This window comes from Embiotoca jacksoni, unplaced genomic scaffold (genome assembly GCF_022577435.1).
Source record: "Embiotoca jacksoni isolate LCO1_2020_lvr unplaced genomic scaffold, fEmbJac1.0.p SCAF_22, whole genome shotgun sequence".
Lineage (NCBI taxonomy): Eukaryota > Metazoa > Chordata > Actinopteri > Embiotocidae > Embiotoca > Embiotoca jacksoni.
The window spans coordinates 11,456,474-11,477,327 of record NW_027185363.1 but is presented as its reverse complement, the minus strand read 5'-3'; the positions used below and the strand labels follow the sequence as shown (position 1 = coordinate 11,477,327).

The following is a 20,854-nucleotide window of genomic DNA, read 5'->3' as shown; positions in this document are numbered from 1 at the left end:
GAAAATGTCTTCGTCCAGTAAGCCGTCACTGTCACTTCCTTTCCTGGCAAACATTAGCCAACGCAAGAGAAACCCGACAATGTTTACCCGTGAGCTTGAAGTATGTTCTTGTGATACATTTCCTCTTGTATTCATAACAAATTAATGACAAGGGAAAGCTACACATCATCTCGCACTGTCCCACTAACGTAAACACAAACATTCATTTAAGTCATTAATAAAAACTCCCATCAGTCATTTCCATGTTTCCATATAGTTATTTATTATATACAGCTATTGGTTATTTGGCAGTTGTGAAGACATGGTGATAAACTCAGCGGGTTTTTTTTTCATTCAACAGTGATTTGCATGGTGTGCAGCGTTCAGTGAAGCAGCAGCAGCGAAGTCACTCTTCCCAGGGACTCATGTCGGTGTCGATGGCCACGCAGTTGTACGCAGCGTAACGCAGCTTTTCTTCACAAACCTTTGCACTGCAGGACAGAAGGAGGAGGAGGAGGAGGAGGAGGAGGAGGAGGAAGGGATATGAGGCAAATAAATGTGTCTCCACTGTCAATGATAAGCACTTTTATAAACAGTTATCCACTTTCAGAGTGTTACATCAGATAGATGCAAGGAACATTTTTAACTTTAAGATGTTTAACTGGCTGAAGCTCTAAAAAAAAAAGTCTTTATTAAAAGTACAAAGTGAAATGCGACTTCAATAAACGTGTCTGTACCTCGGATAGTTGGGTAGATAAAGAGTGCTGGAACATGTGGAGGACTGTGGAAGTGCATCAGTCGTTTCAGAGCTGAATCAGAAAAAAAACCCAAGTTGAAACACTGCGTTTGCTACGTTCATTATTTCCCCATCAACAGTAAACAGTAGTTTATAATAATAACTGTTTACAAGGATGCACTTGAACTCACTCTTGTCCGTCAGGAAAGACGGAGATGGGTGCAGGAAGACGACTTCTACCAGTTACAAACCTCAGAAACCTGCTGCGATCCTCTGAAAAGCCAATTCAATATTGTCTTCAGTCACGGAGATCACAAACCTTTAACCTCTTTAATAACTTCATTTAATCATAAGACAAACACTGAACTTCAAACCGTGTTGGAAAATATGGAAAACGGACGTTGAAACTGACCGTTGGTGAAGTTTGTCAGCGCCTCCCATAAGTACTGCACTCGAACGTCACTTTGTTCCAGGTCTTCGTAGCGTGCTGGAGGACAGATCAATACGTCATAATGAGGGATCATTTTCATTTATTACAACCTGTATCTCATTGCTTTTACCTACAAAACAAACCGTTCGGAACCTGCAACAACAACAACAACAACAACAACAACACAACGTTGAGGAACGTATTTGTCAGTATAGATATTAATCAGGATATAAAGACAACATGTACAAAAATGAGGCTGGATAAAATACACACAATGTGTTTTGGTAAAACTAGAAAACCCCAATAATCAATAAAAACTAACTAAAATAAAACTAAACTAGAATTTTACTTTAATTTCTATAATTTTTCAGGTATTTTAAATAAATTGTGCGTTTCATTCTTTTGACAGAAAATGTGAGCTTATTGTCGGAAGAGATTCAGATAAATTCCCAGCTGGAAACTCACTGAGTCGTTTCAGAGCTTCCACGGTGATCTCCGGGTCTCCGCACACTTTCTTCTCCACCTCCTGCCAGGTGAGCAGGTCCAGCACCGCCTGGGGAACCACCTTCAGCAGCCCCGCCTGCATGGCTGCAATCTGGAGCACACAGACAGACACACACACTTCAGTGATTCAGCTCCACAGTCACACACAGTCACACACAGTCACCGGAGGAGCTGATCCTGAAGATAAGCAGAGGAATCCTGACTGCACTAGAAGCTACATGGACGTGGAAGGTGAAGCCCCACCTGCTGTTTGCTCTCCTCCATCCGAGCCTTCTGCACCAGCCGGACGAACTGGCTGCGGTCCTTGTAGCCAACTGCCACGTTGCTGCCGCCCGGGATGAGGTCCGCCATCTGGCCGTCGGTCAGCAGGGTGGTGTAGACCAGCTCCTCCCCGAACCTGAACTCAAAGGTCTCCTGGTCCATGTTCTCCATGGCCTCCAGCAGGTTCACCTGAACACACATTCACACCAGGAGCCAGAGACCCGGGAGAGAAGAATCAGCAGTCGATCCAGACCGTTTATTCTGTCGTTACAGTTCAAAACTACTTCACAGATTACAACAAACAATATCAGAAAATGCACTTAAACTATAAACCACTGATAATGGTGGATCTTCTACATGAATGAAACTCGGTCTGCAGAGTCTTCTCTTCCTTCAGAAGGTTGAGGTTCACATTTCATGACCTGAATGTCCTCACCAGCACGGAGTCGACTGCGGGGAAGTCTTTATTCCAGCTGATGGATTCTCCAGTCAGCTGCTTCCACACCAGCCCGGGCAGAGCCAGGACCTGCAGGAGAGGACAGAGGACCAGTCTGAAAACCAAAGACCTGCACCAGCTAATCAACATCTGAATGTCATCTCGTGGTTTTACACTAAACTAATGACATTTGGGGAAATTGCCTTTCAGCGCCATTTTTCAAACATCCCACAGTAGGTGGAGAGCGAGCGTTGCTCACCAAGAAGTCTTTTCCTCTGAGAGCAGCTCCCATCAGCTGACCGATCCACTTGTACTTGCTGAACTCTTTACAGGACGGGTTGGGGACGTAGTAATCTCTGGCGTCTGAGGCGCCCTGACAAGACGAGGAAGAGACAGTTTGAAGGAAAGACAGCCAGTGAAAACACTGAAATCCAGGCAGTGACGGGGAGCGAGTACCTGGTTGGACGTGCGGTTGAAGAAGGGCAGCGGCACGGGACACTCGGCCGAGCTGGGGCAGAGCTCCTCCGACATGTCTGCCAGGCTGTCCCGAAATCCACCTCCGTGGTCGAGGATGCCCTCGGCGATGAAGTTACACTGCCACCACTGGTCGTAGTCGTCGGACCATCTGAACAAAATTCGGAGATTTCGTTTACAACGCTGTTGAGTTGCAGTCATATTCAGGGGAGAAATATTCGAGAAAATACACACCTGTAATTCAAAGTCTTGTCACATTTGTCGGATGGTTTCAGACCCTCGAACACCTGCGAGAGGAGAAACCAAAAAAAAACCATGAGGCTCCGTCTCCCCCGTCAGACAGACGAAGACGTGCTCGTCTCTTCTCGCTGGAGCTCGTCGGTGATCTTCAGGCTCCTCTCTCGTCTCTACCTGATTGAACACAGCGTTCTTGCAGCTGAGGTCCAGAGACGGGTTGTCTCTGTGCTCCATGGCCAGACGTCTGTTGATGTAGAGTTGGGGCATGAAGCCGGGCTTACTGGTCTCCGAGTCCTTCAGGCACTGAGTGATGAGAGCCGAGCGGTGCTTGGACAGCAGTAAGAACTGCTTTATGCTCTAGGACAATCAAAGGACAATCAAGTAAATACAAACAAGAGGTGGAGACTCATTGTAGCTGTAAACATCAGTTTAATATTAGTTTTACAATCCGGTTTCCAAAAAAAGCTGGGACGCTGTGTGAAGTGTAAATAAACTCATTTATTTTAGAATAGACCAAAGACAATATATAAAATGTTTAAACGGAGAAATTGTATCGTTTTATAAAAAAGAAAATATATATATATGTATATCATGCTATCATACTCATTTTTAATTTGATGCCAGCAACCGGTTTCAAAAAAGTTGGGTCAGAGACATGTTTATTTTTTTTATTTTTATTTCACTTTATTAATCCCCGAGGGGAAATTTCTTCGCTACAGCAGGGGGGGCTCTCAGGGGGGAGCTGCTGCAACAGGCTGCCACTAGCGCGGTACCAGGTAACCTGACCTGAGGTGCATGTTTTTGGATGATGGGAGGAAGCCGGAGAACCCTGAGAGAACCCACGCAAGCACAGGGAGAACATGCAAACTCCGCAAAGAAAGGCCCAGGACCGGATTCGAACCCGGAACCTTTTTGCTGTGAGGCGACAACGCTAAGCACTGCACCACCGTGCCGCCCAATTTACCCCCCGATTTACCATTGTTTTGCGTCACCTCATCTTTTAACAACACTCTGCAAACATCTGGGAACTGAGGAGACCAGAAGCTGGAGTTTTTAAAGTGAAATGTTGTCCCATTCTTGCCTGATATAAAGATTTCAGCGGCTCAAGAGCCTGCGGTCTCCTTTGTCATATTTTTTGGTTTCATGATACACTAAATATTTTCAATGGGTGACAGGTCTGGACTGCAGGCGGGCCCGCTTAGCACCTAAACTCTTCTACTACGGAGAGAAGCAATTGTAAAACATGCAGAATGCCGTTTAGCGTTGTTTTGCTGAAATAAGCAAGGCCTTCCCTGAAAAGATGTTTGTCCGGATGGAAGCCTATGTTGCTCCAGAACCTGTATATTTTGTTCAGCATCAATGGCGCCTTGCCAGATGTGCAAGCTGGATGGTCCCTCTCCTCTTTAACCTGGAGGATGCAATGTCCATGCTTTCCAGAAAGAATTTGAACTTTTGATTTGTCAGACCACAGGACAGCTTTCCAATTCGCCTCAGTCCATTTTAAACGACCTCAGGCCCGGAGAAGGTGGCGGTGTCTCTGGATCATGTTTACATCTGGTTTCCTCTTTGAACGGTCGAATTTTAACCTCCATTTGCGGATGCAGCGATGAACTGTGTTCAAAATGAGCAGATATTTTTCATAAAACAATAAAATCTCTCCATATCTGATGGGGAAAAAAGGATTTGCCTCTTCCTCTTGTTTGCATTGTGGCTCCGGAAAGACTCTTGTCCGAAAAGTTTCCTTTGTTGTCCGTCTTATTTGCAAGTGATTCTTTCCGCGTCTAATTGACGACTCCCCGGTGTCCTTATCCTATGACCTACAACCAACTCTGGATTACCATACGAAAGCAGATACAAAGGGAACGGGTGTGTGTGTGTGTGTGTGTGTGTGTGTGTGTGTGTGTGTGTGTGTGTGTGACTGTCAACTGTTTGTCACACTGTATAAAAGCTGCCCTGAGAGAAAAGAAGGATAGTGCAAAGGAGGACAGCAGAGACAAGAACTGCTGGGGGGAGCACTGCTGGACACCTCTCTTGGAGGGTGCATGTAGTTGCTCCTTCTTGCAAGAATAAAATGTCCGATGTGTTTGATTTTGAACCGAGCCTCTCGAGTAATTTTTCTAACAATATCAGCATTTGATATGGTGTCTTTGATCTATTATTAATTCAGTATGGGTTAACATGACTTGCAAATCATGTCGTTCTGTTTTTTATTTACATTTTACACGGTGTCCCACATTTTTTTGGAAATAGGGTTGAATAAATATAAGCAGGCAGATTCACTGTGCTCTAAAAACCAAGCTCGTGGCTTGTTACATGTTGCTGATTGCGACCCGTCCTGTATTCATCAGACGCTTTAGGATGACTCACTTGGATGTGATTGAAGGTGCCCAGGCTGTAGTTCCAGGCCGGCACCAGGTGAGGGAGCACACTGTCCAGGAGACAGGTGAACCTGCAGAGACAGAAGGAAATAACAACCACAAACATTTGGTGCTGAAAGGCAAACATGGACCATCAGAGCACTCTACTGTCTTTACTGCGAAGACCTGACTTCTTCCAGAAATGCGTTCCGGACAATTTCTTTCTGAGCCTGACGTGAAAATAAGACGGTCAGGGACAAATATGAAGCTCCATGAAATGTTCTGTGATGGCGAGAACCCGTCAGTCATCTCTGACCTACCTCTGGATGACCAGCGCTCTGCGGTACAGGATGTCAGGTGGGGTGCTCTGCAGACGGGGGTAGCGCACCAGGTTAGAGGACTGGAAAACATCAGCGTTCAGACCCAGGTCCCTCCCACTGGACGACTTGATCTTCAGGCCTCGGATCCGGACGTCTATCCCCTCATCTGTAAAAAACAAAAAAACAAAGGAGGGATCAAACGTTGTTTCAGGTTCTCTGGAGAAGCTTTTGCAGAAGTGTTCAAACATGAAAGATTACACAGAATTGCGACCGTTCTTTTTCTCGAAGCTCGAAAGTGTAGTTAATTGATTTGGGCAAGAAAGTGATTGGTTAAAACTTGAACTCGTCATGTGGCTAGTGTGAAAGGTCACACGACCAGATCAGTTTACTTCCTGCTTGCACCGCTGGAAGAAGGGCGGGGCTAGACTGATCCAGTCCAGCCCCCGCCCTGGAGGACGTCTTCCTCACACTTTTACACAAAAAAAGCAAGTACAACACCTTCATTAACAAATACAATCGTTCACAAATGTAAAATCAAAAAGGGGAATCAAGTTTGTGTGTTCGGGAGATCCAAGGAGAAAAATGGAGAAGTTCAAACTGATGAAAACGCACGCGATTAAACTGGCTAATTCAGAAACATCCTGGGAAGCCTGACCTTTACACTGCTCGATGCGAATCTCGATGACGGGAAGGTGGGAGGTGTTATTCTCCAGCACCCTCTCGTCTCCAATCAAATCCCTGGAAACCAATAACAACAAACAGCTGTGTGATTTTCTGGTTCTGGTTAACCTGCTGCAAAAGAGGGAAATACACAAGTAAGAGCACTGAAAAGATATCGGGCAGATACGGATCCTTTCTTAAACAGAACATATTAAAAACAGACGATTACATCGTGCAATCCGGAGCACAGATCTGTGAAACTCGGTGGAGTTTTTTTTTTTTTTTTTTTTTTTTTTTTTTTGTAAATTGTTCCGCATTTGTCAAAACTCACTCGTCAATGGTGACGTCACTCAGCTTCTTCAGGTGGTCTGTTTCTCCTCCGTAAACCGAGACTCTGATGGGCATGAAGAGCCCGTCCTTTGAATCCACCGTCAGCAGCAGCTCGCTGGTGGAAAAAAAAACAAAAAAACAAAAACATGTTTATCAACAAGATAAAAAGAAGACAAATGAGATGCTTCATATCTCTAAAAACCACAAGGCACCTCCAGCATCATCACATGCGAGTTACTGTGGATCATTCCGTCGCAACACAGGAAAAAGTTGCCTGTTATTCCACAGCGATTTATTTATATTTTGAGCAAAACAAAAGTGACATCCAACGTGTCTACAGTAAAAAAAAAACAAAAAAAACTTCTTGTTTCAGGGCAACAGACGATGCACAAAAGTTAAGCTCTACGGAAAAAAAAAAAAAAAAAGTGCACAAGAAGGAAAACACTGCTGACAAAAAAAAAAACCTCATTCAACTTTGCAAAGAACAGGAAAAGAAGCCTGATGAAAACCGGCAGCGCCTTCTCAGTTCAGCTGAAACTCGGGCCGTCACGATCGGACGATTTGAGTCGAAACCTAATTGTCCCGCAAATAATTGAAACGTGTCCGTTTTGATAGGATGAGTTAAACACCTCGAGATAAACGTTCGATGACGGCAATTCTCTGCTCGTGTGCCTTTAAACCGCAGGAGAATAGGACAAGATGAGATGACGTCATTTAAGAGAAGAAGAAGAAAAAAAAAAAAAAAGCACCAGTCAAACCTCAAAACTGGAAATATTGATGGAAATCTGTCGTTTCTGTTGGTTTTATTCCGGCTGTTTTTATACAGACGAGCGGAAACGATTCCACCCGCTCTGCAAAATGACTGCGGTCGGCAGAAATAGTCTGGATCGCTGACCGGCCGGGATGAAAGCTAAAATAAATGGGTTTTGGCTCCTTACTTGACCACGGTGCCTCTCTTCATGTGCAGGCGGATCCAGTGCGGTCCGTGCAGGCTGTCGCTCTCCCAGAAGGTTTCGCAGTCGCCGTCCGTCAGACAGTTCGCCCCACTGAAAGAACTCTGGAACAAATCTGTTGAGAATACTCTTCCAGTTGTGTTCATAGCTTCATCATATCACAAACGAACAATCCTGTTGGATTTTTTTTATTCTTCAAAAGGATCTCAGACTGTTTAACGTCAAGAGTCGAAACACGCGTAGTTGATCGACAAGTACGACTGTGTTTTAGGGCAACGCGGAGGGGGGGGGGGATAATTAGGAGGAGGGCGATTTTTCATTTTCACAATAAAGTATCAAGAATAAAGTCCAAACGGTGAGAAGTAAAGGAAACGTGTTTGGACTTCAGACGCAGCACCCGACGCCTTCGGGAACGAACGAGTTGATCAATTGCTTTGACGTGTCTTGTCATACGACATATCCTCTTCGTACTGCGGGGCAGGTGTAACCATGGATACCCTCGCATCTGTCCATTTCCATTTATTTCAGTCTGCACAAGTACGACCACTTCCTCCCAAGTTCGTGTCACTTCTGGTTCAGAACACAATCTTTTCAAAGTCCAAATACTTGTTACCAAACAATTCAATCGTATTCATTTCCTTGTTCCTAAACACAAGCAACACAAAACTACAGGAGGCATCTGGTGGAATCAACCGCGCAGAGCAAGTCGTTTGATGTGTTCTCAAAAGTTCAACTTTAATCTCGAAATGTAATTTCACGACATTTGAACTTTATTCTCAACATTGACTTTTCCTGAGAGCAAACTAATGGAAAAAGAAAAGAAATCCTCCTCTTATTTCCCCCCCCTCCCCGATACTCCGCCGTATGAAAGTCCCTTAAAGCTCCGTTCTATGAAAAGAGTTGAATTTCGCTTACATCGTATGAAGACACTTCCATGCTGCTCACGCAGTGCTTCACGCTCCCCAGGTTCTCGTCCTCTTTCCCTATGTGTTCGTAGAAGTAGTGCACCAGGTCCTCGTCACATTCATACGTCCAGGTGGGGGGAACATACCTTCAACATAAAACAATATAAAAGTTTTAATGTTAAAAAAAAAAAAAAACGGTCCCAGAAAAGTCTCGACTCTCCCGGTGTGACTTCACACAAATCGGACTCACCTCAGCTTCTGGACGGCGGCGGCGTCGCACTCTGCGATTTTGGGTTTGGAGCCGATGTACAGCGCGTTCTCCACGTCCACCACCTGCTCCCACCTGCCGCGCGGCTTCTGGTCGTAGCCGAAGAGCTGCTGCTGCCTGCTGACGGTCTCCGGTGACTCCACGGGCACCAGCCTGTCGCCTCCCTCCGTGTGCTTGCACACCAGGATCCAGCCCTCCTCCAGCTCCTGGCCCGGGCGGTGCTCCTCCAGCTGCTCCTGGGAACGGACACGGATCACCCGGTCAACACGCGTTCGGCCTCGCCGCGTTTAACATCATCAGCAAAGCAAAGTGACGTATGGATGTAGTTCTGTAGTCACTAATTCATCTAATGTCCACATGTTTGGATGAAACCACTGCAGACAGGAGAAGACGACGTGGATCAGTTCTGGGTTCAAACTCAGGACCTTCTTGCTGTGAGCTGAAATGTTCCACAAGTCCAGAAGCAGTTTCTACAATTTAAAAGTTCATTCAAAGTTTTCCAAGTTCGGAGCTAAAAAAAAAACTAAAAACTCTCCAACATGTGAACCCTGGTTGTTGTCATTTAAAACATGATGTAATAAGAAGGATGTAAATGATGAACATCAGTACATATAACACCCTCTACTGGTACAAAGGGTAAAGGATGGAAACAAAGTGCAGTTATAAAGTGGATCAGACTGATGTCAGCTGTTTCAGCAGCATTAGAGAGGATCTGCAGGATGATGTGAATGAACTCAGGAGACCGACAGTCGCTCACCTTATTGATTTTGACCCAGAGGCCCTGGCTGTTACAGTATTCTTCCCCCGTTGTCCGGATACACGTCCCTTTCTTTGGTTCCAGGTAGAACTTGCATAATTTCTTGCTGCGAGCGATCTGATGTGGACTTTCAAAGACGGAGAGGAGGGTTTTCCCCACGGCGGAGCCTCCTGCAGAGGCCGAGGAGGAGGCGGCGGAGGACGTGGACGACGAGTCCTTGCAGATTTTGTAGCACACCTCTTTGGGGACGTAACACAGACACTCGGGCACCGGCTCGCTCCTCCTGAAGCTCTCGATGCACCGGTTCAGGAAGCGGATCCTGCCGAGCAGCAGGTGAGGGTTGTCGCCCAGAGACATGGCGATGGTGATGATGATGGTGATGATGATGATGATGAAGGTAGCAGTCAGCAGCTCAGTAGCAGCAGCGGGGGGACATCAGCTGACATCACACCGCCGTCACGCCTTTTGTGTTCTCCTGCCTGGCTGCGCAGCGACGCTCCTGTCAAACCAAAACAAAGCCGAACTTTCTTGAGCAACAGAGGCTTCAGTGAACAGCTGACCCAAATCCCGTTTGTTTTTCCCCCCGATTTCTAAGCGCTCTTACACCGAGCGCGTTCGCGGTCCGAAAGGGTTAGAAACCCTCTAATCGGCGACCAAAAGCTCCCGGACACGGAGGCAGAAAGTGTCGGCTTCCTCCGAAAGATTAAAAGTGTCTCGAGGGAATCCCTCATAAACGGAAGGAGCAAACAACAGAACCGTCTGTTGGACAAAGTGTCTCCAGATTATACCGATCGACAGGATTCAACAACTCGCCCTGGCAGGGGTGCGTCTGTGCGTTTAGGCGTGTTTTTACACCGGTCGAACAATTCACCTGCCGGACTCTCTTATCTAAAAAGGACCTCGTCTCCAGGAACGGTCACGTGTTTATCCAGCATTGCGTCCTTGACTCAGGTTTTAATCAGGAAGAGTCTCTGTCAGGACACAACCTGGACTTTTCAACTACTTCCCTCCTTTTTAAGTGTTTTTTTTTTTTTTTTGGCTTCATTTAATCAGAAATTACCATCAACAACATACAACCTTTACACCTTAGAACATCAGGTAGAATCTGAAATATTTGATTTGAGACAAAAAAAAATAAAAAATAACTCGAATAAACGCCATCTTTGCTTGAACATAAGGGTGAGCAAGCCAAGAACGTTTCATAACAAGCGCGATCACCGTTATCAAGATTTCTCTTATCCCACTTTCAACTCTGGTTTATTACCATCTTCTGTTTGTCTGGACTGTGAACACGGAATATACGGTGGATAAATTATCCACCGAAACAATGCGATACCGATGTGGGCGGCTGGGCGTAAAAGGTTCAACAGCAAGTCATCTGCCGTTTCGTCTTTTTTTTTTTTTTATATCAGAATCCGTCCACACCTTGACCTCAGACCTACAGAGGTGTCTCTCCGTCAGATTGGACGGCAGCGTGTCCTTTTCTGGTAACCGCGTATATAACAGAAACGTCTGGGCTCATTCATTCAGTCCTCTGGTTCTTTATTTCCTGTTGCGCGCCGGGTTAAAGGTCACCTGCTCACAGAGAAGCCTCAGTGTGCGGTTGCCATTTGGTAAATAAGACAGCCCATTTCATTACCCTTTATCTTTTTCTGATGTCATCTACTCCTGGGCTAAGGTCGATATGACGAGGAGAATTCTTAAAAGGTTCGCAAACTCTTTAGGTTTTGCTGCGATAAAGCCAGATGTGCTTGCCGTTTTTGGGGCCACAGCTCCCACCGATCTCCTCCGGGCGTGGACTGTTCACGTGTACATGTCTCGGGGTGTTTTGTGTGATAACTCACTCGATCAGGTCCAGTCTCTCACTTGGAGCACCGCTGCATCTGGTGCCGGAGTCTTCTGCGCAGGCGCCGTCGAGTCCCGTTGATCCGGGAGCACTTCCAGCTCAAAGGGGCACCTCGGGTCGCCTCTCACCGGTCTCGCCCTCTTCACTGCAAGATGGGCTCTTTCACACTAAAAAAAACAACAAAAAAACAAAACACCAACACACGTCAGATGTAATCTTCACCGCTGTCAGACTTCTCAAATATAAAATAATAATAATAATAATAATAATAATAATAAGCCGCTCGGCAGACAACCCACTTCTGGTGTCAAACCCTGAAATGAGACGGCAGTCGGGACTCAAATCACTGCAGGACTTCTTGTAGCATTTCCAATGACTCATTTGGACTCTGATGGTAACCGAGTGTTTCCCTTTAGAGAGCAGCTGTTCGGGCTCGTCGCAAATTTTAAACACGCACAAAGCAAATAATCAGACAGAGAGCAGTGCGGTGCGACCAGAAACCGAAAACCGAGATTAAACCCGGAGAAATGCACATCTATCATCTACCAACACATATGAAGCGTGTGGGAACGTAGAGCGATTCATTTTAAAAGGTCATTTTAATTTAAAAAAGTTTGACACACCGTCGTTTTACCTACAGAGTTTAAATTAATGTAAAAAAAACAACAACCCAGCACCGTTTCTCTGTTAACATAGTTAAATATCACGGCGCGGCTTTGTGCACACTGACATTACCTTTGTCATGAGACTTTCCCACCCCCACCGTCAACACCGTCAACACTAAGGAAACCTCCAAGTTGTTCGCCCGCAAGCAGGAAGAAGGAACAACAAGCCCTTTTAACACTAATTGTTCTCAACACCACCACCTGGTGGCAGAAAGCAGCAACAGCAGGGGGCTACTGTGACTTGACAATAAAACAACAACAAAGGACACATTAACCTTAAACCAATGGAAAAGCAATTTTTTTTTTTTTTAAATGGCTTGAATGATAACAAAAATAGTAGCGAATTAATTTCCAGTTCAATTTGTAACAATCATATTAGTTCAGCTTTTCAGGTGTTTTGTTTGTAAAAAAAAAAAATCTTTTACTTATTTAAAGTAATCTCGGTTTGTTTGTATTTTTCTTGGTTTGTTTGTATATAATATATATAGATATATACTGTACTGTATATATATATATACATATATATATATGTTGACTGTGTTTCTTGGTTTGTTTGTATATAATATATATAGATATATAATGTACTGTATATACTGTGCATTTTATATTTTATATTTATATTTTTTTACTGCTATTTACTGCTATTTTATTGCTTTTCTATTATTCTATTCTATTATTTTATTCTATTATTTCTATTATTATGTTATTGCTTCTGTATGCTGCTGTAGCGAAAAAAATGTCCCCTCGGGGATTAATAAAGTAAATACCTACCTACCTAAAGCACATTATTTCCTTCTGAATCATTGCGGTGTATAAAATGCACGAAAAAAAAAAAATAGTTAAGCAAAGTACAAGTATCTCCAATTTGTATGTAGATACGTAGTAAATGTACTTCTCGTACCGGACAGGTCTGCTGTTCTCACTCCGAAGCAGAAGGTGGCGGTACCGCAGGTTAAAAAAAAAACCCGGCTGCCGTTAAAAAAAAAAAAAATTACAGAAGAAGAAGGAAACCAACGAAGAAGAAAATCTGATCATGCGAAATATGTCACAATGGTAATTATAATCTGTTTTTCACGTAGTAATCAATGTAATTTGAGATCGCACTATAACCGAAGTGGATGCGAGCGTCTACTTACCTCTGTTGGGCTCGGAGCGGCGGGGCCGCGCGGGCCGCAAAGCGGCTAAAACGCGGTTAGCATCGGCGTTAGCACGTAGCGACCTGTCAACAAGCCGCCGCCGATCGATGTTCAGTCTTCACAACAGGGAGTTAAAAAAAACAAAAAACACAAATCAGAGGCAGATTCTCTTCTCTTCTCTTTTCTTTTTTTTTTTTTTTTAAGGACAATGACGGAGGGTCTTTTTAGAGTTCAGAGTTCGTGGGCCTTGTCTTGAGCTGTTTTCGTGCGTGTTTCAGGGCACCCAAGTGAAAGATGTCATCGTCAAGCCCGACGCTCCGGGCGCTCTGCTGCTGGACAAACACGCGGATTACATCGCTGCCTACGGCTCCAAAAAGGACGACTACGTGAGTACAGGCCGTCTCATATATATATATAGATATATATATATATATATAAAAATAAATATGTAAATATATTTCTTCTCACGTGTTTCATATATATATGCGATATATGTGTGTTTCTTTCCAACTCTGGACGCCTCTGAATTGTTTTTGCAGGTTTTTAACAACATCAAAGTGCTTTAAATAAGATAAAAGAAACACAAGAGATTGTTAATATATATATATATATATATATATATATATATATATATATAAAAAAAAAGGAAATAGCGATTAAAAAGAGTAAAAAAAAAAAAAAAAAAAATACAGCGGTGGAAGAAGTACTACAACTTAAAAGTCCTGCACTCAAATCTTTTTTTTTTTTAATTTTTTTTTGGTGCTAATGAAGTTATTTTATTAAGTTACATATTGTTGCAGTTGATCTGAATACAGCAGAGGAGAAAAATCTTCTGAATCACATCTGGCGCATACAGATATTAGACAACTTTGAACAATATTGACTTTGACACTCATAACTTGTCTTTTTAACTGCTTTATTGTTTCTACCTGTTATTGTTTTTTTTTTTTTTTTTTTTTTAAATCTTTCAACCGAGTCAAAGAAGAGTTTAAGTAATGTATGTTATAAGTGAGCATAAGAGTATAATGACTGACTTCTGTTCTATTAAATCCAAATGATTTTAACATGTTCACGTTGCAATGTTTTTTTTAATTTTTTTTTTTCTTTATGTGTGTCCAGGAGTACACGCTGTCGGAGTACCTGAGGATGAGCGGTATCTACTGGGGGCTGACGGTGATGGACCTGATGGACCAGCTGCCCCGGATGAACCGGCAGGAGATCATCGACTTCATCAAAGCCTGCCAGCACGAGTGCGGCGGCATCAGCGCCAGCATCGGACACGACCCCCACCTGCTCTACACCCTCAGTGCCGTCCAGGTGACCTCCAGCACGTTATTCCTAGTTCTCTGTGCGGCTGTCATCTGGGTTTGTCTGGAAAACAGAAGTGCTGTAGTTGATTTTGATCCCTGATGATAATCATGAGGCGCATTGTAATATTTATTCATCAGAATCTCTGTTAGTCAAATTTTTACAGCAGTTTTAGTGGTTAAATCTCTGTATTTCATTTACATTCGTTCGTCCGTGTCGGATTTGTAAATTAGCTGGAATGCTCTGCACTTTGAAGTATTTTTTCCCTTTCCGTTTTTAGCTCACTCTATTTTTTTTTTTATTTTTTTTTTTAAATCTTGTCCTCAGATCTTGTGCTTGTATGGCAGCGTGGACGCGATCGATGTCGACAAAGTGGTGGAATATGTGAAAGGGCTGCAGAAGGAAGACGGCTCTTTCGCAGGGGACAAATGGGGTGAGCGAGCACGACTCGTGTCGTATCGTGAAACATTTAGAATGAATGAAAAGCTCACGAGAAGTTTTGTACGGTGAACTCAACGGGCAATACATAATAAATATTATATCAGCCCACACGTTTTCCATCGTCTATATTTTAAATATAAAAGCAGTTGAGGCTGAATTGACTGTTTTCTCTCGTCAGATTGAAACATATAAAACTCCTTTGATTCTTCCTCTGTTGTCGCTCCTGTTTGATTATCTTATTGTGTATTTTATATTTGTATCTTTGATTCCTATTGTAACCAGCAGCTGTGATGTATTTATGTTGTTTGATAATCGTGTGATCTTTGGCTGTGTTTGGTTGCCGCTGACTTCACCAGGTTGTAAAAGAGAGTTTCACGCAGGTTTTTCCGGTTAAAAAAAAGAAAAAAAAGAGTTAAATGAAGAAAATATATCTATAAGTAAAAATCTTTAACCAAATATGCAAAGTGAGGGTAAATCATTACAGTCCTGTTGGGCATGCGGCTCAAATTAAGTAAATAAAGTTTAAGAGTTGTAATATATATATTTTACAGTTTGCTTTTAAATATATTGTCGAAACATTATAACGTGTTTTATATAATTTGAGTTCTTTGTGTTTACAGGTGAAATAGATACACGCTTTTCTTTCTGTGCTGTCGCTACACTTGCATTACTGGTATGTATATGATGTTTTCATCGTGAACCATTATGTTTAGAGACAAGGAGCTAAAAGTGCTGCGTTTTAATACAACAGTCGTCCTTCATGAAAGTTATAATGTTCAGTTTTTGTTGACCTTTTTTCAGATAGCTCTTCATTCAACTGTGTAATTATTCTGGAAGCGTTATATTATATTTTTATCAATTAAAGTAGAGCAGAAACACCTCTTCGTATATTACAATCAGTTGAATAAATCACTTTTCTACAACAGCTTGAACAAGGGGGGGGGGGGACTTTACTAAACCCCGTTAGTTTCAGCTCTTTGTACCGAATAAAGCGGTGACTTCCGTGTGTGGTTTGAGGATGACTCTTCGAATCTTCCTCCTCTGCAAGGGCAAGATGGACATGATCAACGTTGACAAAGCCGTCGAGTTTGTTTTGTCCTGTATGAACTTTGACGGCGGTTTTGGCTGCAGACCTGGTTCAGAGTCTCACGCTGGGCAGGTGAGTTCACACCTGATTTTAAACAAAGGCAGCAACATCCTGTGAGTAAAGACCTCAAATAAAAGCTCATGAAATCAGGCGTTAAGTCGCCACCTGACTTCTATCTGACAAGGATGAAATGTTCTCACTGTGGCTGCTGCTGCTGCCGCATTTACGCTCCTGTTGATCAGTGTCATGCTCTTAAAATCCTTCTCCGGTAAAATATCTCGACACGTACCTTACAGATTTACTGCTGCACGGGCTTCCTGTCGCTCACCGGCCAGCTGCACCAGGTGAACGCCGACCTGCTGGGCTGGTGGCTCTGCGAGAGACAGCTGCCGTCCGGAGGCCTCAACGGACGACCCGAGAAGGTTTTTAATGCTTCGGATGTTGCAAGAAATCCATCGCCAGCGTGTCGATGTGTAATGTGGGAGTAAAGTTCAGCTGTGGGAATAAAAATGTAACGTCTGCTTCACGGTGAAAGAGTTTGAACTGCAGCGAAAGTAAATAAAGACTTCAGAGCAGTTTGTGAAACATCTGCAGCTCGAGGAGATTATTTACCGATCGTACGCGTGCGATAAAGGGAAGTGATGAATTTTGCAGATGATGAATTCAGGTCCTCTTTGTGTTCTGTAATGTTTGTTTACTGTCATCATGTTGCACTTAACAAAAGGGTCTTTCTTAACATCTGACTGGCATCAAAGTCTCACTATAAAGAACAAAATGAAAACATGTTCATCTCTAAATATTGCGGGTTGCACCTGAAAATACATGAAGTGACAAACTTCAGAGCGCATCGAGTTGAATTAGACGTACTTGCAGTGCTGACTCGGCTTTCTCTCTCTCCCTCAGCTGCCAGACGTGTGCTACTCGTGGTGGGTTTTGGCGTCGCTGAAAATCATCGGCAGGATCCACTGGATCGACAAAGCCAAGCTGAGAAAGTTCATTCTGGCCTGTCAGGACGAGGAGACGGGAGGCTTCGCCGACAGACCGGGAGACATGGTGAGCTGGGAAACGCACACACACACACACACACACACACACACACACGTTTCTATGTTCTGATTGTTTAATGACAGTAAATGGCTCTTCTTAATGGAGTCTTTGAAGAAACGATGATCAGCGTGAAGGCTGTTTATATAAGCCAACGTGATGGCAAATAGTTTAGATTTGTTGCGTTTTATTTTCTTAAGCAGTTCTGGCTTCTGATTGGTTAAAATGTGTGACACGGCGCAGGTGCTCGTCAAGCAGCTTCAAAGCCGTACAGTCGTGAATACCGCGAATCTTTTTTTTGTTTTTTGTGCTTGTCGGCATTTTTTGGTTTTCTTTTGTACCCGAAAGTGTTCAATAAGCGGTTTAAAGGAAGAACAAGGAGCATGTGTCAACTGTATGCTCGGCATTTTTTCAAGAAATAGACAGCCGCAATAACAATTGGGCTTAGACTGTAATGGCGGCATAAAAAGTGACAGAAAAAGACAGTTAAATTGTAGTTACGCGTGTTATTGACAGCTCTAGCCTGAACATGTTCTTACAGTGTCACTACAACATCAGGTTTCACTGAACGACGAGCGTCCTTTTACATTTTGTTGATCGTAAGCGACGCCGGCTCTCCTCCGCAGGTGGATCCGTTCCACACGCTGTTCGGCGTCGCAGGTCTCTCCCTGCTCGGAGACGAACAGATCAAACCGGTGAACCCGGTGCTGTGCATGCCGGAGGACGTCCTGCGGAGGATCGACCTGCTGCCCGACCTCCTCAGCTAGCCCACACGCACCGTCACAACAACACACACACTTATACGCACAGAGAAAAACACTGCTGGCCCCGCAGCCTCCCGCCGACTACAGCAGGGGGGGGGGCTGTTGGGAGCAGAGAGAGGACCACAAGACGTCATGGGGTTAGAGCTGAGGTCCACATTTTTTTTTTTTTTTTTTAACGTACGAGCTGCTCGGCGACGATGTGGAGGACAAATGGAGTCTCCCGGTTTGCACCTTTCTGTTTTTAATCCCCCTCTCACGACTCGACGCGTCATCAAGTCAGCTTTCTTGTGTCACCACAACAAAAACGGGGTGTTTTGAAGAGATGTGTTATCACTGCACGAGTAAACAACATTAAACAACATTCCTTAACTTCTCAGCTTAACTCAGTGTGTCAGTTCGAGGTAAAACTTGTTTCAGTTTCCTGCTCTCGTTACCTTTCCGCTTGCCCCACTACTCGAGAAAGTTATGACTGCAATCAGGGTTCTTTTTAAGCTTCGTTACCTGATCGATTCAGGCGCGTTCTTGTTTACTGGACAGATGTGATCTTGAAAAACAAGGTGTATGCGCAGAAGAGATCAGTCCGATGAGGGAGACGGAAGGTTTTTTTTGTCGTTTAAAAATGTGCATCCCCTTGCTTTCTCATTATTCTGCCCTTTTCATGAAGCTGCTGATTCACATAAAACAACTTCAGTATTTTAAAAGTAGGAGCGTGTGAAGGGAGGAATCGCACCAACGCCGCGCTGAAGGGCCTCACAAGTCGAGATGTCACACAGGACGTGTTGCAAAGACAGTTTTATTACACTGCATTAAAATAACCTCAGTTTACGTTAAATACTTTTATTTTGGCGGGCCATGGAGGAAGGGAGAATGTTGTCTTTGTGACCGGAGACACCCGGAGGTGGAGCAGCGTGGTCACTATATTTAATGTCTTCTCTGGTCCCGGCTACACTATTTATTTAAGTCTGTGTTACTCAGTGCAGCTGTGGGCAGATGTGTCTGGTTTGTCTCCTCGCTGTCTGAAACATCATGAAATATTTCCGGTCTCTGAACTAATTATGTGAAATGGCTTGTAGAGAACATCCCATTTACTTGATTTGTTAAACCTGCACTCTTTGTTGTCTCGCTGAATAAAAGTTGTATCTGTTGCAAGCCAAATGTTCATTGTGTGTTGATACAGAAAAGAAATAAATCACATGTTAATGAGGTAGTTCTAATATTTTCTCCAGTTTGAACGACTGATGACATATAATAATTGTCAATGATATGAAAAATAAATAATTAAGCCTATATTATGATCATAAGGTTTAAATCAGCTCTCAGAATTGTGCTAGTTACATATAATTAAAACTTAAAAAAAAAAAAATGAAATAAAAGTCTTTAGCAAACAAAAGTATTTTATGTTTTACACTTCTAGTTTTGATTCTATTCAATAGTTTACGTGTGGTTATGCTTTTTGCGGCCTTAAAGAAGTCTGGTCCAATTTAAGAAGAATTATTTTACTTCGATTATATTTTAAACATTTGAGAACTAGTAAATATACCTACGCAAATTAAATTGAATAAATAATAAAGTAATATGGCAGAATTTTGTCTGATGAGCACAAGGAAAGTTTTTCCTTCATTATAGATCATGGAAATTAAACTTTAATTTGTGAAAGCCAGAGAATTTGACTGAAATCCGACAAAACTATCCCTTGTGGTGGTTTGCCACTAGGTGGCAGCATTACCATTCAAAATGTATTGTTGTTTTTAAACTTCCTGCAATGGGAGAATTATTACTCTATATGAGAATTATTATTGTACTATGTGCTCATACCTTCAAGTGATAAATATATATTAATATTAGTCTACTGTGGATGAGAATTATTACTGTTTCAGAGAATTATTACCGTATGTGAGAATTTCTCTTCAACAATCCTGTAAGAAACTTATTGGTGATTATAAGCAACATTTTAACTGATGTCAGTCTCTTTGAAATAAATGTCTATCAGCAGCACGACGATGATGGAAGTAAAAAAAAAGTCATGATTTGTTAGATTTCTTTAGCTGCGACACACTCACACTATGAAATTCACCTGTTGATTCTCCCCGCAGACATTTATTCTACTTTAACAACAGTCGTCATGTTTAAAAATGATCGGAAATGTTTACGTTCAGTTGTGAGTTTATAACTGTGGTCATACAAGGTGATGTCGTACTGGATTTTTGTCCCTAAATGTGTCAGAATATCAACAAAAGTCGAAATAAAATGCAGCGCGGTACAAGAAAATTAACTGACCTCACTGCCACAGCATACCTTTTATCTATCAGGGAAATGCAGACCTGACACACTGTGAGACTAGTTTTAAGGAATGCATTCATCCAGATAAGCAATTAATTGTGTCCTTGACGATTTTAACAGAGATTCAGCCAGACTGTCTCCGGTAGAAGTTTAATCAACAACACGTCTTGGACGGTTAGTTTATGAGGTTTTGGTGTCTTTATGGGACCTTTACAGCAGCTTCAGGGAATCAGAGGACTCTTTTCACGGAAATTCTACTGCTCAGGTGCTGACACACACTATCATTATAGATGCGGTAGGGACGTTTTTATCTATTTATTTATTCTTTTTACTCCCTCTCGTGGTTTTAAAGCCTGATTACTGGATGTTTTATGACTTGTGTATCCTCTGTGTGACCTCTTTTTTATGATTTAAATTCTCATTATGAATTAATATAACATCATTTGATTTGGATCTGATTGATCAGTTCTCTATAAATCACATCCATAAACATCCATAAAAATGGGTGAAGGCTATTCAACTCTCCAGAGAGGAGAAGAGAAAAAAAAAAAAATCAGCAAATATTTATATTTAAGAAGCCGGAACCGGTGTCATTTTGGTAACAAATCTTCTGTCAATACATTGATTGTTTCAGCTTTAATATGAATTTTCGTGTTATTTAAACAGACTTGCGGTT

At 42.9% G+C, this 20,854-nt stretch overlaps 2 protein-coding genes across 3 annotated transcripts; one reads left to right on the top strand and one right to left on the bottom strand.

Annotated features, from left to right (window-relative positions):
- Positions 1-237: 237 nt before the first annotated feature.
- On the bottom strand, positions 238-13,577 carry LOC138203226 (E3 ubiquitin-protein ligase HECTD3-like). Of its 2 annotated transcripts, none has more exons than XM_069157975.1 (21): positions 13,255-13,577; positions 11,452-11,620; positions 9,608-10,106; positions 8,833-9,086; positions 8,593-8,728; positions 7,663-7,781; positions 6,726-6,839; positions 6,390-6,472; positions 5,735-5,900; positions 5,425-5,506; positions 3,232-3,414; positions 3,055-3,107; positions 2,803-2,971; positions 2,606-2,719; positions 2,347-2,436; positions 1,893-2,099; positions 1,611-1,740; positions 1,128-1,202; positions 907-988; positions 717-788; positions 238-470 (listed from the first exon to the last, which is right to left on the bottom strand). In XM_069157975.1, exons 3-21 carry the CDS (start codon positions 9,962-9,964, stop codon positions 386-388), a joined length of 2,571 nt encoding a protein of 856 aa, XP_069014076.1. In that variant the 5' UTR covers positions 9,965-10,106; positions 11,452-11,620; positions 13,255-13,577; the 3' UTR covers positions 238-385. The 2 variants fall into 2 exon arrangements, with proteins under 2 accessions (XP_069014076.1, XP_069014077.1); XM_069157976.1 differs by lacking the exon at positions 13,255-13,577 and adding an exon at positions 12,189-12,259.
- rabggtb (Rab geranylgeranyltransferase subunit beta) lies at positions 13,096-19,047 on the top strand. Its single transcript, XM_069157977.1, has 9 exons — positions 13,096-13,171; positions 13,533-13,640; positions 14,374-14,571; positions 14,890-14,995; positions 15,624-15,676; positions 16,052-16,162; positions 16,387-16,512; positions 16,994-17,143; positions 17,761-19,047. Exons 1-9 carry the CDS (start codon positions 13,169-13,171, stop codon positions 17,899-17,901), a joined length of 996 nt encoding a protein of 331 aa, XP_069014078.1. The 5' UTR covers positions 13,096-13,168; the 3' UTR covers positions 17,902-19,047.
- Positions 19,048-20,854: the final 1,807 nt, after the last annotated feature.

Coding starts and splice junctions, on each gene's coding strand:
- rabggtb (XM_069157977.1), top strand. Junction 15,677..16,051: donor TCGCTACACTTGCATTACTG/GTATGTATATGA, acceptor CTCCTCTGCAAG/GGCAAGATGGACATGATCAA. Junction 16,513..16,993: donor TCAACGGACGACCCGAGAAG/GTTTTTAATGCT, acceptor TCTCTCCCTCAG/CTGCCAGACGTGTGCTACTC.
- LOC138203226 (XM_069157975.1), bottom strand. CDS start 9,964: ATGTCTCTGGGCGACAACCCTCACCTGCTGCTCGGCAGGATCCGCTTC. Junction 8,729..8,832: donor GCCGCCGTCCAGAAGCTGAG/GTGAGTCCGATT, acceptor TTTATGTTGAAG/GTATGTTCCCCCCACCTGGA. Junction 2,437..2,605: donor TCAGAGGAAAAGACTTCTTG/GTGAGCAACGCT, acceptor CCTCTCCTGCAG/GTCCTGGCTCTGCCCGGGCT.